At 44.5% G+C, this 14,738-nt stretch overlaps 1 protein-coding gene across 6 annotated transcripts in view; it reads left to right on the forward strand.

Moving 5' to 3' along the window:
• BICD1 (BICD cargo adaptor 1) overlaps nucleotides 1–14,738 on the forward strand; it is a 226,894-nt gene that overhangs the window by 152,085 nt on the left and 60,071 nt on the right. For all 6 annotated transcript variants that reach the window (XM_073567643.1, XM_073567639.1, XM_073567640.1 and 3 more), the window contains exons 3-4: nucleotides 168–320; nucleotides 3,863–4,297. In XM_073567643.1, the coding sequence (XP_073423744.1) occupies nucleotides 168–320; nucleotides 3,863–4,297 (588 nt within the window). The remainder of the gene's footprint in view (nucleotides 1–167; nucleotides 321–3,862; nucleotides 4,298–14,738) is intronic.

Below are 14,738 nucleotides of genomic sequence, written 5' to 3' on the forward strand. Positions count from 1 at the left end.
TACTGTAAAAAAAAGTTCATTGTTGTATACTTGCCTGATGGAGTCCTAATGAGCCTTTTTTTTGTCATTTTAGCTATAATTCAGGCTATGTGGCAGTGTATCTCCTTTTTACTATGCTCTGCTCTTGTATATACTATACTATAATAGTTTTTCTTTTGATTCTTTAGACAAATGAAATTTTGGAGCTGCAGAGGATGAGGATGAAGGAAGAGATCCGAGAGTACAAATTTCGAGAGGCTAGACTCCTTCAAGATTACACCGAGCTGGAAGAAGAGAACATCACATTACAGAAATTAGTGTCCACCTTAAAGCAAAACCAGGTATGCCACCGTCAGCCTTCCTTTATCATTTCCATCCAAACAACTATATGATATACATATATAGACTAAATAGCAGCACAATGTCAGTCAGCTGCTTGTAAAGCCCACAGAATATTTAGGTTGTTACATGTTTGGATCGCTTGATGAGTATGCTCGTCATGAGCGTCGGGGACTTGCTTTATCATGTTGAGCATACTCATTATGGAAGTGTTCCCTTGTGATCAGGAGCAACGTCCAAATAAGACCCCCTGGGATGTTTGGCCTTACCCTCTGTTATTAGTGAATAATAACTTGTGGCTATGTGTTGTAATGCTTTATTTCACCTGTGGGAGCGCTGCAGGGAAATTAAATATTTCTTTCAGGTTTCCTCTTTGAGAAGGCAGAGATTGTTTATTACCACCTCCGCCTTCTTGATCATTATTAATACACATCTCTGAACAAGCTCTTCCTCCTCCAGATCCAGCAGTCATATGACCACCTCTAAGTGTTGGGGAAGGTGGGAGGAAAGGGGTAAGGAGCAGAGTCTGCTGGGTCTTAACAGACTCATGTGAGCTCTGCAGTTCAAACAGGCTGAATTTGCCCTGTAACTTGGACTAATATACCAGCCTCATATTTTTATTATTGATGATTTCCCCTGTAACTGTGGACTGGTATTTTAGCCCCAGTTACGGGGAAAATCAGAAATAATAAAAATGTATTTAGATGTTAAAATACTCTCCCAAAGGAAAAAAAATAAATAAGTAAATAGATAAATAAATATATAAAATAAAATAAAAAAAACATACCCAGATTCTGAGCCCGGCACATGCATATCTTTGGCAGCTGGATGCCTCTTATAACACACAAGAGTTTAATTAGTAGATATATCAAATTTCACTCAAAAACTAGTATCTGTGTCTCAGAGGACTATAGGGCTCTCAGGGGGCAGCACCGACTCCAATTATCTCCTTTTAACAAATGGTCCTGTTGATGATAAAAAATAAGAAGCCCAGGGTATTTCCAAACACAATTAGCACAGGTTGTAGTGTCTTAAGTTCTAAGACAGATCAGTCACATGCTTCGTTAGAACCCACAATTAATCAAAATTTAGGTAAGGAACAGACTTGGGGGGGGGGGGAGAGGGAGAAAAGAGACAGCTATTCGTATACGTCATTACTTGCTCATATTGTTTTGACATATTCTTGGCAATATCTTGACTTGATTGACTTTGTTAGGGCCCTGCGCGGCCGCCGGGATTCTTATGATTCTTGTAAAATGTCTGTTTGTTATATGAGATAAGTCAATAAAAATGATTGAACTAAAAAATAAGAAGCCCAAAGACTGGAAAGCAGAAGAATCTCAGACAATAAATGTACAAAAATAACATCTTCGGAGAGGAAGAGGACTTACACTCTAGCGCCACCTATTGGATGTAATAATCCGAAAAGTCAATACTGACCCTTTAATGATAGGATAAATATTCAAAACGGACACTATTTGCAGACACATGTTTTGGGGTGTTGCCCCTCATCAGTGCAAAGCAGATAAATGGTGAATACAGTTTTCTCTAATGTATGTAGAGGTGTTATCAGTCATTGTACAGGGGGAAGAGGAGATGAAGGGTGATATCACCTATTATGAATGGTGGGTCCTGTGTTCTATAATGTACATAGAGGTGTTATCAGTCATTGTACAGGAGGGGGAGGAGGTGAGCAGTGATATCACCTATTGTGAATGGTGGACCCTGTGTTATCAGCCATTGTACAGGAGGAGGAGGTGAGCTGTGACATCACCTATTGAGAATGGTGGATCCTGTGTTATCTACTGTATATAGAGGCGTTATCAGTCATTGTACAGGAGGGGGAGGAGGTGAGCTGTGACATCACCTATTGTGAATGGTGGATCCTGTGTTATCTACTGTGTATAGAGGCGTTATCAGTCATTGTACAGGAGGGGGAGGAGGTGAGCTGTGACATCATCTATTGTGAATGGAGGATCCTGTATTATCTACTGTATATAGAGGTGTTATCAGTCATTGTACAGGAGGAAGAGGAGGTGAGCTGTGACATCACCTATTGTGAATGATGGATCCTATGTTATCTACTGTATATAGAGGTGTTATCAGTCATTGTGCAGGAGGAGGAGGAGGTGAGCTGTGACATCACCTATTGTGAATGATGGATCCTATGTTATCTACTGTATATAGAGGTGTTATCAGTCATTGTGCAGGAGGAGGTGAGCTGTGACATCACCTATTGTGAATGATGGATCCTATGTTATCTACTGTATATAGAGGTGTTATCAGTCATTGTACAGGAGGTATAGGGTAGTAAAGTTGTTATAGTAATATCCAAGGTGCTCTAGTGTGGTTATGGCTTAATATATATTATCCCTGGTAGTCCTAGAGTCCTAGAGTGTTGAAAATATTAATAATAATATCCAATATGCTTTTGCGTGGTTATGGGTTAATATATATGGAAGTCTAGGGTGACAAAGGAGTAATGATAGCATATAATGTATTGTATGCTGTTTATGGAAGATTAATATAGCTGGAGTTGTATATAGTCAAAGGTTAAATGGTAATATGCAAGGTGCTCCAGGGGTTGTTATGGGTTGGTTAATATGTATTATCCCTGGAGGTCTAGAGTGGTACAGGGGCAGTTGGTAAGATTCAAGGTGCTGTAGGGTGGTTATGGTTTAACATATAATAGCCCTTGGGGTTCAGGGTCGTAAAGATGTTAATGGTAATATCTAAAGTGCTCTAGGGTGTTTTGGGGATCATATGTAATATTCCTGGTGGTCTAGGGTGGCAAAGGAGTTAATTGTAACATCTGATTTGCTCAAGGTTAGCTATAGGTTAAATATATTAGCCTGGGAGGTCTAAGGTGTTCCAGGCATTAGTGGTAAGATCCAAGGTGCTCTACTGTAATTATGGGTGAATATACATTATCCCTGGTGGTCTAGGGTGGTGGATGAGTTAATGGTAATATCCAAGCTGCTCTATGGTTGTAATGGATAAGCGTTATGCCTAGTGGCCTAGAGTGGGTTAGAGCTTAGCATTAATATCGGTTGTTCTCTACATTAGTTATAGGTTTATATGTAGCATAGCTGATGGTGTAGGGTGGTAAAGGAGGTGACAGTAATATCCATCATGCTCTATAATGTTTATCTCAGGTGGTTTTGTGGTTAGCACCGAGTAGTGCTGTTGATTCAGGGTGATGAAGAGGTTAATGGTAAAGAACTCACTCCAATTTAGGCCTCCAAAACTCCTGCTTTCTTCAGTCCGCCATCAAGGATGAATGATGACATTCTGACTGCTTGTAGCCACCACTAGGGGGAGCTCTCAGCACAGGAAGTCAGGGCTTTATAAATTCCTATGCAAAGAGCTCCCCTAGTGGTGGCTGCAGGAAGTGCATAAAATTATGTGTTTTTGTCACCGATTCTCCTGACTGGTTGACATTGGATCCCCTCTCCAGCGCCACCTCTGGTAATGCCGCTGCAAGACAGTTTTGATGCATAATACCTCTATATGACTCTTGGTTTTCTCTCTTGACCCCACGTAGGTGGAATATGAAGGCCTGAAACATGAGATAAAGCGATTCGAGGAGGAGACGGTGCTGCTGAACAGTCAACTGGAAGACGCCATTCGATTGAAGGAGATCTCCGAACATCAGCTGGAAGAAGCCCTGGACACCTTAAAAAATGAAAGGGAGCAGAAAAATAATCTCCGAAAAGAACTTTCCCAATACATCAACATCAACGACAGCATGTATAACAATCACATTAATATTGCGGTGGACGGGCTGAAATTCTCAGAGGACGGGGAATCCAACCATGAGGACAAAATGAACGGTCACATCCATACCCCTCTTGTCAAACTGAACGGCGACTATCGGACTCCTGCAGTTCGGAAGGGGGAGTCGCTGCACCCCGTCTCGGATCTTTTCAGCGAGCTGAATATCTCCGAAATGCAAAAACTCAAACAGCAGCTGATCCAGGTAGGTTCTTGTGCCAAGAGATGTTTTGACGGCACAGATGATGTTGGTGAAGTCACAAAATTCCGGTGATGTCACATAATTCCAGTGATGTCACAGGATCCCGGTGATGTCACATGGTCCTGGTGATGTCACCAGACTCCAATGATGTCACATGATCTTGATGATGTCAGAAAACTTTAGTGATGACACATGATCCTGGTCATGTCACCAGACTCCAGTGACGTCACATGATCCCGGTGAAGTCACAGGACTCCAGTGATGCCACATGATTCCCATGATGTCACATGATCTCACTGATATCACATGATGATGTAACAATGTCCCAGTTATACTAGTTTATACTGGTGATGTCACAATAATCTAATAATGTCACAGTGTCCCGATGTGTCAGAGTGTACCAGTGATGTCACATAATCCCAGTGTTATCACATGATCCTGGTGATTTTACTGTAGGAAAGTCCTTACTGAGAGCTAAAAGATCCGAGAAGACGCTGTAGCAGGGACTGAGGTTTATTAGAGAAGCGCAACAAACCAGATACAGAAGACAGTGAGCTAAAATACACAGACCCACTCAGATGTCCAATAAAACCAATCTGGCAGTGGTCTGGCCATGGTCTGCTGATGGTCTGGCCAAGGTGTGGCCATGATCTGGCAGTGTTTAGCGGTGGTTTGGCCATGGTCTGGCAATGGTGTGGGCATGGTCTGGTGATTTTGTGGCTATGGTCTGGCGATGGTCTGCCCACAGTCTGGCAATGGTGTGGCTATGGTCTGGCGATGGTGTGGTCATAGTCTAGCGATGGTGTGTCCATGATCTGGCAGTGGTCTGCCCACAGTCTGACGATGGTGTGGCCATGGTCTGGTGATGGTGTGGCTATGATCTGGTGATGGGGTGGCCATGGTCTAGCCATGATCTGGCTATGCTCTGGCCATGGTGTAGCCCCAAACAACAGTATCAGGGGCTTTTTATACATGGTTAGACAAAGAAAACGACATAATGTGGAAAAGAGTGTATACATGGTAACCTTATACTGCATAGAAAACATACAACACCTAAATATATCCCTAAAACAAAGCCATGAAGTAAACATAAATGTGTCACCAAACCACAACACTTCACACAAGGCAAAATAGAATAAAAATAATCTTTATTAGAAGATATCTTAAAATGTGAAAGAACTGGGCAAGCACCACAGGAACAAGAGAAAAAGGCGGAAGTGACCAAAAACACATATACATTAACGGTCATATATATATATATAATGCAGGCACGTATAGATGAAAAACCAATGTTGGTTCTATGTAACTATGCACAAACATAAGGGAACTACTAACCAAACATCATAGGTGTCACAGAAATATATCATAATTTATATATCAGAATCTTTTGTGAGCCACCCAGGACACATAACAGAAGGTAAAAGCATAAGTATGCTGAGATAAATATAAATATATAAAAAGCAATGTGTACAAGATAGCAAACAAATTAAAAATAAATCACAACAGCATGAGAACCCTAACGCAGATACCAAAGGCATAGATATATTCAAAAATGACAGTGTGTAAACACATAACAAAACATAGTTACCTAGAGTGCACTCCTGGGGAACCCTCCACACCCGACGCACGTTTCACAATGAAATGCTTCATCCACCCCTTAATTGTTAGTTATTATTATTATTTATTATTAGAGCGCCCTTTGTTCCATGGCGCTTTACATGTGAGAAGGGGTATACATAATACATACAAGTACAGTAATCTTAAACAATACAAGTCATAACTGGTACAGGAGGAGAGAGGACCCTGCCCGCGAGGGCTCACAATCTACAAGGGATGGGTGAGGATACAGTAGGCGAGGGTAGAGCTGGTCGTGCAGCGGTTTGGTGGATCGGTGGTTACTGCAGGTTGTAGGCTTGTCGGTTAGATCAGTTAGTTCACTTTTTGTCCTTTTTGCACTGTTCACTTACCCTTCACTCCACCACTTGGCCCTTCACAATTTCCTGTACACATGTCAGTATTTAGTTTTGTTGCCCCATACACTTGTTTTTACATTCCTGCAGCTGATAGCAGTTGTGCGCCGCACCCTGACTCGTTCTGCTCCCGGCACAATAGACGCTGCTAGCATTCATTGCAATCTCACCATGACTGCGACGCTGACTTGCGGAAGTGATGTGTCATATGATGGGACGTGCAATTGATGCATCTCGACAGCTGGGCCCCTGTACCATGTGACTGGCTTGGTGATTTTCCAATTGGCTCCCTTCTCCTTATAACGTCCGGCGTTCCCCCACCCCTGAAACGCCCCCTGAGGAAGTGTTATCGAAACGTGCGTCAGGGCTGGGGAACTCCTAAAAAACCCTTGGCCTATGCCTTAAACTCTACACTAGAGGTAATGTAATGAAATCTTAGCCTGTCACTTCCGTGCTTTATCTCTCCTACATGCACTGTCACTTTATTTAGACCTATATGTTGGCTACCCTTATGCACTGATGCTCTTTTTTACTTTTGCCACTGCCTGTATGTAACTCAGAGACATAGACTGCTGGCAGCAGCATATCCCTCTCCCAGAGCTTTGTCTGTTATGAATGAGTCACCGAGGAGGAAAAAACAAAAAGCAAGCTAAGCCCAGAAAACCGGAGAGGTTGGTAACTAGCAGATTGCAGACCTCTGATCCTATCCACAACAACTAGCAGTAGCCGTGGAGCGTGCCTACGGTGATCCTAGACGCCTCGTCACGTCCGGAGACCTAAATAAGCCTAAAGAAAGAAAAGGAAAATCTAAACTGCCCCAGAGCAGACCCCAAAGCAATAGACAGCCCCCAACATGTATTGTCGGTGAAACAAGATGAAAACACAGACACAGGTAGAAAGATAGGCTGAGCAAACGATGGGGCCCTCACTAACTAGAAAGGACAGGAAAGAAAAGCTGCTGTCTGCAATCACGCAAAAAACCCTGCCAAAAAGAATGTCCAACACGTCTGATAGAAAAAGGCCCTGAAGTCGCTAGACTTCAAATCCCTATATCAGCACTCATGTATATTCTGAAGACAGAGCAAAGAGATCAACTGATCAGAGACAAAATGGGGATTCAGCCCAGTCCCAGCCAGGGCTGGCTGAACACAAAAACTAAGTAAACCAGACAAAAACTCATATGAACAATAGCAGAGAAAACTTAGATTTAGGAAGGCAGGAACCAAACTGGAAACCAGGAGCCAGAGTCAGGAAAAATCACCAGCAAGAAACTAGGGAGTCGGCTGCCTTAAATCCAATCAGAAACTCCTGATGTCAAATCACAGTCCTCCTCCTCAGGTGGCCAGTCTCTGCCATTTAGATCAGCTTCATTACCTCCCTTCACCAACAGAGGGAGTCCAGATAGAGAACTCACTACTCTGTCAGCACAGCCAGCTCCATAACCCTCACCAGAAGCCAGAGGCAAACCCGAAAATGAGCTCACAACATTTGTCTCTCCCATTGCTATTTTGTGTATCTTTATACGGAGAGTTTGCATCGGGCCTATTTATAATAATTTTTTACCTTGCTGTACATATTGGTTTGTATTATTTTGCTGGCCTGTATGGGTATTTTTGTCAGGCCTTCCCCCACATTGTGAGGCACCACTGCTATTACTTTTAACTTATCGTTATCATATAGATTCTTTAATAAACATTTTTTTTAATACTCAAAGTTTTTACCATGCTTACACTCCTTCACAAGTGTTGGCTATTTTGATTGGCTATTGCTATAGTAACACTATATATTATGTTATGGATCATACATTTATGATTTAATGCATAGAAAACATGTATTTTACACAACAAAGTGATAATGCAACATGACACTATTTATGAGTATCACACCAGACTCCATTACAATCCATAAATCCCGGTGTCCCTTTTACCTAGTGCCGTTACTCACATTACTCTTCACACATTGACAGCTGTATTGTCCTTGTTTCTATATCTCGGTCACAAAGTCATTACTTGCTACCATAGAACACCACTTAATTACTCTCGCCCTGCAACGGCGCCAATTAACCTTTATGGCCACCATCCATACCTGCTAATGGCATTGATATCATTCTACATCTCCATTCCGGGAAACGCTCCCAAAGAGGAATTATGATAAACAGGATCAACGAGAAGGTCCATCGTTTCATACGCTTGTGAGCCGGTTTTTCGAGGACTGGTTGCACTTGTTCCGGTAAATTTCCTAGGACTGTGAATCCTGGAAGAAACTAATCCCCCTTCTAATTTTCTTATAACGCCCGCCAAGAGGGATGTTATGATTAACTCCAGATCGGAAACAATACAATAAATACTGTACATAAAATCAGCCCAACAGATAAAAGGAATAGGAGAAAATAACAAGTCCCGAATACTGTAAATTTTCCGCCAGCGGCCACTTTATGCTCCCAAAATAAAATTTAGCTCAGCCGACTTTTACCCCGGTAGATGAACTCCCCCCCCACCTCTGGTGACGTCTATCATACCCCTAAGCCCTCGTTCACATACATCATATTGAATATGACAAATAGGACAAATTTACCAAAACTGGTGTTGCCGCAGAATTCTAATAAGGTTCCAAATTGTTGTTCATGGAAACGTCTACAGATCTGTGGATCTCAAGTTAGGGCTAACTCGTGTCAGAGAGTGGCTTGCCGGGGAAAAACAGAAGTCACTTGGCATGTACGACGTAGTCTCTCGATTGTGATCCCTGTATTATAGTAGAAATTAGTGACAAAGATGACAAATAGAAATGAGACAAGACAGAAGAACGCGTAATTCCCAGTCCTATCAGAATAATTGAGGGGAACCAGTCATCAGGTCAAAAGTGGCCAATTTTGCAAATAATTTTTAAAGGTCCGCTCCTATCAATTTGGCAAGGCAACTCTTTGACACCAAACTGTCTTGTGACTTTTAGAATATTTTTATACAATGTAGTATTAGTTTCTCGTAAGGGCTTGACCATGTATCCAACACTATCTCCCCATCACATCATCACTTCAATGTATGCATAGAGTCTAGATCAGGATGGGTCATTCAAGATCCCAACAGGGACAGGGTTGGATACAGGGATGCCTATTTCCTATTGTTCCTGCTCTGGAAATCATTGAACCCGGGTGACGGGGGCAAGAAATTCAGGACAATTTATCTTGAAATGCCCCTCTTTGTCATAGATGTAGCATGTCCTTGGCTTTTATAGTCTCTCCCTTTCCAGTTACCACCATAACGTTGGCCTGTGATTTTCTTTATTTTACTTGTGCTACTCTTCTATTCCCTTTAGGATTGTCAAAGCCTGTTGTAATTCCACTTGGAAGCATTCTGGCCTTAAACACATACTCTCTTGCCTAAGAGCAACACGTAACCCATTTATGAAGCAATTCCTAAAATGGCCTTTATGCTCCTCAGGCTCCTGACGAATAGTCTTCACTACATGGGTTCCTGTTTCCACTCTCTTAGAGACTCATCAACGCAACACTTTCATAGACTCACATGCTGATATAACCGTCTGCTTTTGTCCCCTCGTCTGGGATCCTACACTGCTCTATCTGCTTGAATATTAGGCCTGTTTCCCACTTCCGTTTATCTCCATCAGTCAAGATCCGCCGTTTTGCAAAAAAAAACGGATCCGCCATTTTTTTTGGCGGATCCGGTTTTTCCCCATAGACTTGCATTACCGGCGGATCTTGTCGGATGGGCATCCGTTGGATCCGTTTTTTTTGCGGATCCGCCAAGATTTTGGCGTCCGATGAGAATACTGGACGGGCAATGCAACGTTTTTCTGGCTGGCCGGATCCGCACTTTACACTGCGCCTGCCCAGCAGAATCGCGTTTGCAGTAAATTTAACCCTAAATCCCGATCTGGCGGCTGAGCAAAAATTCTCTCTCTCTCTTTCCTGCCCAGACAAATTCTTCCTTCGCCGGATCCGTAAAAAAAACCGGTCCGGTATCACACGTTGATGTCCGTACGCAGGTGGATCCATTTTCCGCCATTTTGGCGGATTGCAACTGACAGAAAAAACTGATGTGTGAAACAGGCCATAGGCTCAATAGGTGAGGTGGATCTTCAAAGCCAGGTGGGCACACAAGCTACCGGCCTCAGTGCAGCAGACAGTTGAGGCACGTGGGAAACAGGTAGCAGAAGTACGGGAGACTGTATGCAGATAGGAGTCTCAAAACAGGTAGCAAAAGTCCTGGAAACTTCAGTGAGGTAGCCAATGTCTTGTAGACTGCAGACATATAGCAGAGGTCCTGGAAGACTGGGAAAGGGTAGCAGACATCCTGTATGCTGCTGGTGGACAGGAGATGTCCTGGAAGTCTCAGATGTACAGAAGACTGGGAACAGGTAACAGAGGTCCTGGAAGACCGGGAAAAGGTAGCAGAGGTCCTGGAAGTCATAAACAGACAGGAGATGTCCTGGAAGCCGCAGGCGAACAGAAAACGTCCTGGAAGCTGCAGGTGGACAGGAGACCAGAAACAGGGAGCTGGAGTCCTGGAAGACCACAGGTGGACAGGAGAGCAGGAACAGGTTGCAGAGGTCCTGGAAGACTGGGAACAGGTAGTGTTTTGGGTGTCATACTCAAGGGGTGTGCAATCCTCTTAATTGTCTGCTGCCAAATCTGAGGTCAATGGATGTATGTTTAACTAAACAGAGAATAACCACAGTAGACTGTTAATGTCAGTCAAATCCAGAAGCTCCATTTTATGGAGGAAGTTAAAAGCCTTTATAGTAATTTTCTTGGGAGTAACCTCATTAGCAAAGCAGAATAAAATAATATCTAAAAGTACGTAGGTCTTGTAAACAGCACAGATGTGGCTCTTGGTGCCAAAGCTATTTTGTATATTTTGAACTATAATTAACTTAAATTATTAGCATCCTTAACAGTAGCAGTGTATTGACAAACTAAGGGTCTTAATACCAACACATAGATGTGTGTCTTGGTTGGCCTTATGTAGGCCTAAGTAGATGATCACATCGGAGCATGCCGGGCTACGTGAAAAACCTGATATGGAGCACAGGAGAGTTTAGTTGACCGGGTTGTGGGAGCAGAGAACGGACCAGAGACAGGTGTGTATCACTGAAGACGGGTAGTCCCATACCTTCTTGTATAAGGCCTGCCCATATGTGTCGTATCTTTCCGTAAAAACCTTTGTGGTCCTTTAGGGTATCTGGTAGGGTCCCCACTATTGTGATCTGCCTTGAGGAGCACCACCAGGTTTGAGATATCTGACGTTTTTGATCTCTTGTGCAGCCACTTGGAAATATTCTCCTAGGATCCTCCCAAGGGAACTCTTAAAAGGTCATAAATGACCCTCGGAAAGGTTGCCTCCAGATGTGAGAGAAATTAACATACACGTGTGAAAATAATTGTTACATCTACACCATTTTCGGGTACATCCTTCATCTTGTCTCCTTGAACCAAATTTTGTTTTTGACATACTTGATTTCTATTCCTTTGCTCTATTTTTGTCAACTTCTGCTGTTTTGCCTTATAATGTTTGTCCTCATGTCAAAAGGCACGGAACATTCAAAACCGCAGGTTTTACAATAAGAAGTGCCGCCGAGACAAACACAAAAAAATATATTTTAGGGAAGAAGCTTCTTGGTGTTACTTAGATCACACTTTAGATTTAATTGATGAGCATTAATGTAATCAATAATTCAATAAGTACATGTAAATAGAGTATTCCAATTGGACTGGCAATTTTGAGCTCTTCTGTCTTGTCACATTTCCATTGGTCATCTTTGTCACCAGCAGTCATCAACCGCCACCAACAGTCATCAACCTTCACCAACGGTCATCAACGGTCACCACCTGCCGATGTTTTTGAAAGTTTGAAATCTTTTTTAAATTCCAGCCCAACATTCTCTTTAAAAAAAAACGGCTCCTGTTGCCCGTAGCAACCAATCAACAGCACAGTGTTTGCTAATCCTTGCACAGTTTGAATTTAAACCTGTGCTCTGCTTTGTTGCTATGGGCAACAGACAGTTTATTTTTTAGAGTTTTATGGAAAATTGCCGCTTTTAATTTTATTAGTTTTATTTTTTTGCTTTTTTTACGGCCAGAGAATTAGCTTTTTTTTGCATTTCTTTTTTAGATCGTGGCTTTTTATTTCAAAATTATAGCATGCTTCATCAATGGTGGTTTTTTTTTTACCAGTTTCTGGCGTTTTTCTTAAAAGCCCCCCAAAAAATCACTTTTTTTCATATGTTAATGCGTATCGCAGTTTTTGGCTGCATTTTTTTTGTTGTTGTTGCATGTTTGACATTACCACTCATGATTCCATGAGGAATATGGAAATTGCATGATCTGTGAATCACATGATCTTTAATTGCAAAAATACAATTAAAAAAAAAGATTTTATTTAAAATACACACTGCTGTTTTGTCTTTTTTTCAACAGTGTGTCTTTTTTCAGAATTGCAGCATGATTTAGGTATGGCCTTTTTTTTTTTTTTTTTTTTAGAACTTTGAGGCTTTTTAAAAATATCATTTTTTTCTCATTTAAAAAAATAAGTACTGGATATACTCGAGTATAAGCCAACCTGAGTATAAGCAGAGGCACCTAATTTTGCCAAGGAAAACTAGGTAAGCTTATTGACTCGAGTATAAGCCGGGTATGAATTGTCCCCTCATCCCTGTCCTGTATGTCCGTCCTCCCCCTGTATGCATGGCTCCTCCGTCCTCCCCCTAATGTATGCATGGCTCCTTCATCCTCCACCTGATGTATGCATGGCTCCTCTGTCCTTCTCCTGTATGCATGGCTCCTCCGTCCTCCCCCTACTGTATGCATGGCTCCTCCATCCTCCCCCTGTATGCATAGCTTCTCCATCCTCCCCCTGGTGTATGCATGGCTCAGCGTCCTCCCCATCCTCCCTCGTGTATGCATGTCTCCCCCGTCCTCCCCCTGTTTGCATGGCTCCTCCATCCTCCCCCTGGTGTATGCATGGCTCAGCGTCCTCCCCATCCTCCCCCGTGTATGCATGTCTCCCCCGTCCTCCCCCTGTTTGCATGGCTCCTCCATCCTCCCCCTGGTGTATGCATGGCTCAGCGTCCTCCCCATCCTCCCCCGTGTATGCATGTCTCCCCCGTCCTCCCCCTGTTTGCATGGCTCCTTCATCCTCCCCCTGGTGTATGCATGGCTCAGCGTCCTCCCCATCCTCCCCCGTGTATGCATGTCTCCCCCATCCTCCCCCTGTTTGTATGGCTCCTCCATCCTCCTCCTGTTTGCATGGCTCCTCCTTCCTCCCCCTGGTGTATGCATGGCTCAGCGTCCTCCCCATCCTCCCCCGTGTATGCATGTCTCCCCCATCCTCCCCCTGTTTGCATGGCTCCTCCATCCTCCCCCTGGTGTATGCAGGGCTCAGCGTCCTCCCCATCCTCCCCCGTGTATGCATGTCTCCCCCATCCTCCCCCTGTTTGCATGGCTCCTCCATCCTCCCCCTGGTGTATGCATGGCTCAGCGTCCTCCCCATCCTCCCCCGTGTATGCATGTCTCCCCCGTCCTCCCCCTGTTTGCATGGCTCCTCCATCCTCCCCCTGGTGTATGCATGGCTCAGCGTCCTCCCCATCCTCCCCCGTGTATGCATGTCTCCCCCGTCCTCCCCCTGTTTGCATGGCTCCTCCATCCTCCCCCTGGTGTATGCATGGCTCAGCGTCCTCCCCATCCTCCCCCGTGTATGCATGTCTCCCCCGTCCTCCCCCTGTTTGCATGGCTCCTCCATCCTCCCCCTGGTGTATGCATGGCTCAGCGTCCTCCCCATCCTCCCCCGTGTATGCATGTCTCCCCCGTCCTCCCCCTGTTTGCATGGCTCCTTCATCCTCCCCCTGGTGTATGCATGGCTCAGCGTCCTCCCCATCCTCCCCCGTGTATGCATGTCTCCCCCATCCTCCCCCTGTTTGCATGGCTCCTCCATCCTCCCCCTGGTGTATGCATGGCTCAGCGTCCTCCCCATCCTCCCCCGTGTATGCATGTCTCCCCCATCCTCCCCCTGTTTGCATGGCTCCTCCATCCTCCCCCCCGTGTGTATGCATGGCTCAGCGTCCTCCCCATCCTCCCCCGTGTATGCATGGCTCCCCCGTCCTCCCCCTGTATGCATAGCTCCTCCATCCTCCCCCTGGTGTATGCATGGCTCAGCGTCCTCCCCATCCTCCCCCGTGTATGCATGTCTCCCCCGTCCTCCCCCTGTATGCATAGCTCCTCCATCCTCCCCCTGGTGTATGCATGGCTCAGCGTCCTCCCCATCCTCCCCCGTGTATGCATGGCTCCCCCGTCCTCCCCCTGTATGCATAGCTCCTCCATCCTCCCCCTGGTGTATGCATGGCTCAGCGTCCTCCCCATCCTCCCTCGTGTATGCATGTCTCCCCCGTCCTCCCCCTGTTTGCATGGCTCCTCCATCCTCCCCCTGGTGTATGCAGGGCTCAGCGTCCTCCCCTGTATATGC

This window comes from Dendrobates tinctorius, unplaced genomic scaffold (genome assembly GCF_039654945.1).
Source record: "Dendrobates tinctorius isolate UK_male_01 unplaced genomic scaffold, ASM3965494v1 ptg000020l, whole genome shotgun sequence".
Taxonomy (NCBI): domain Eukaryota; kingdom Metazoa; phylum Chordata; class Amphibia; order Anura; family Dendrobatidae; genus Dendrobates; species Dendrobates tinctorius.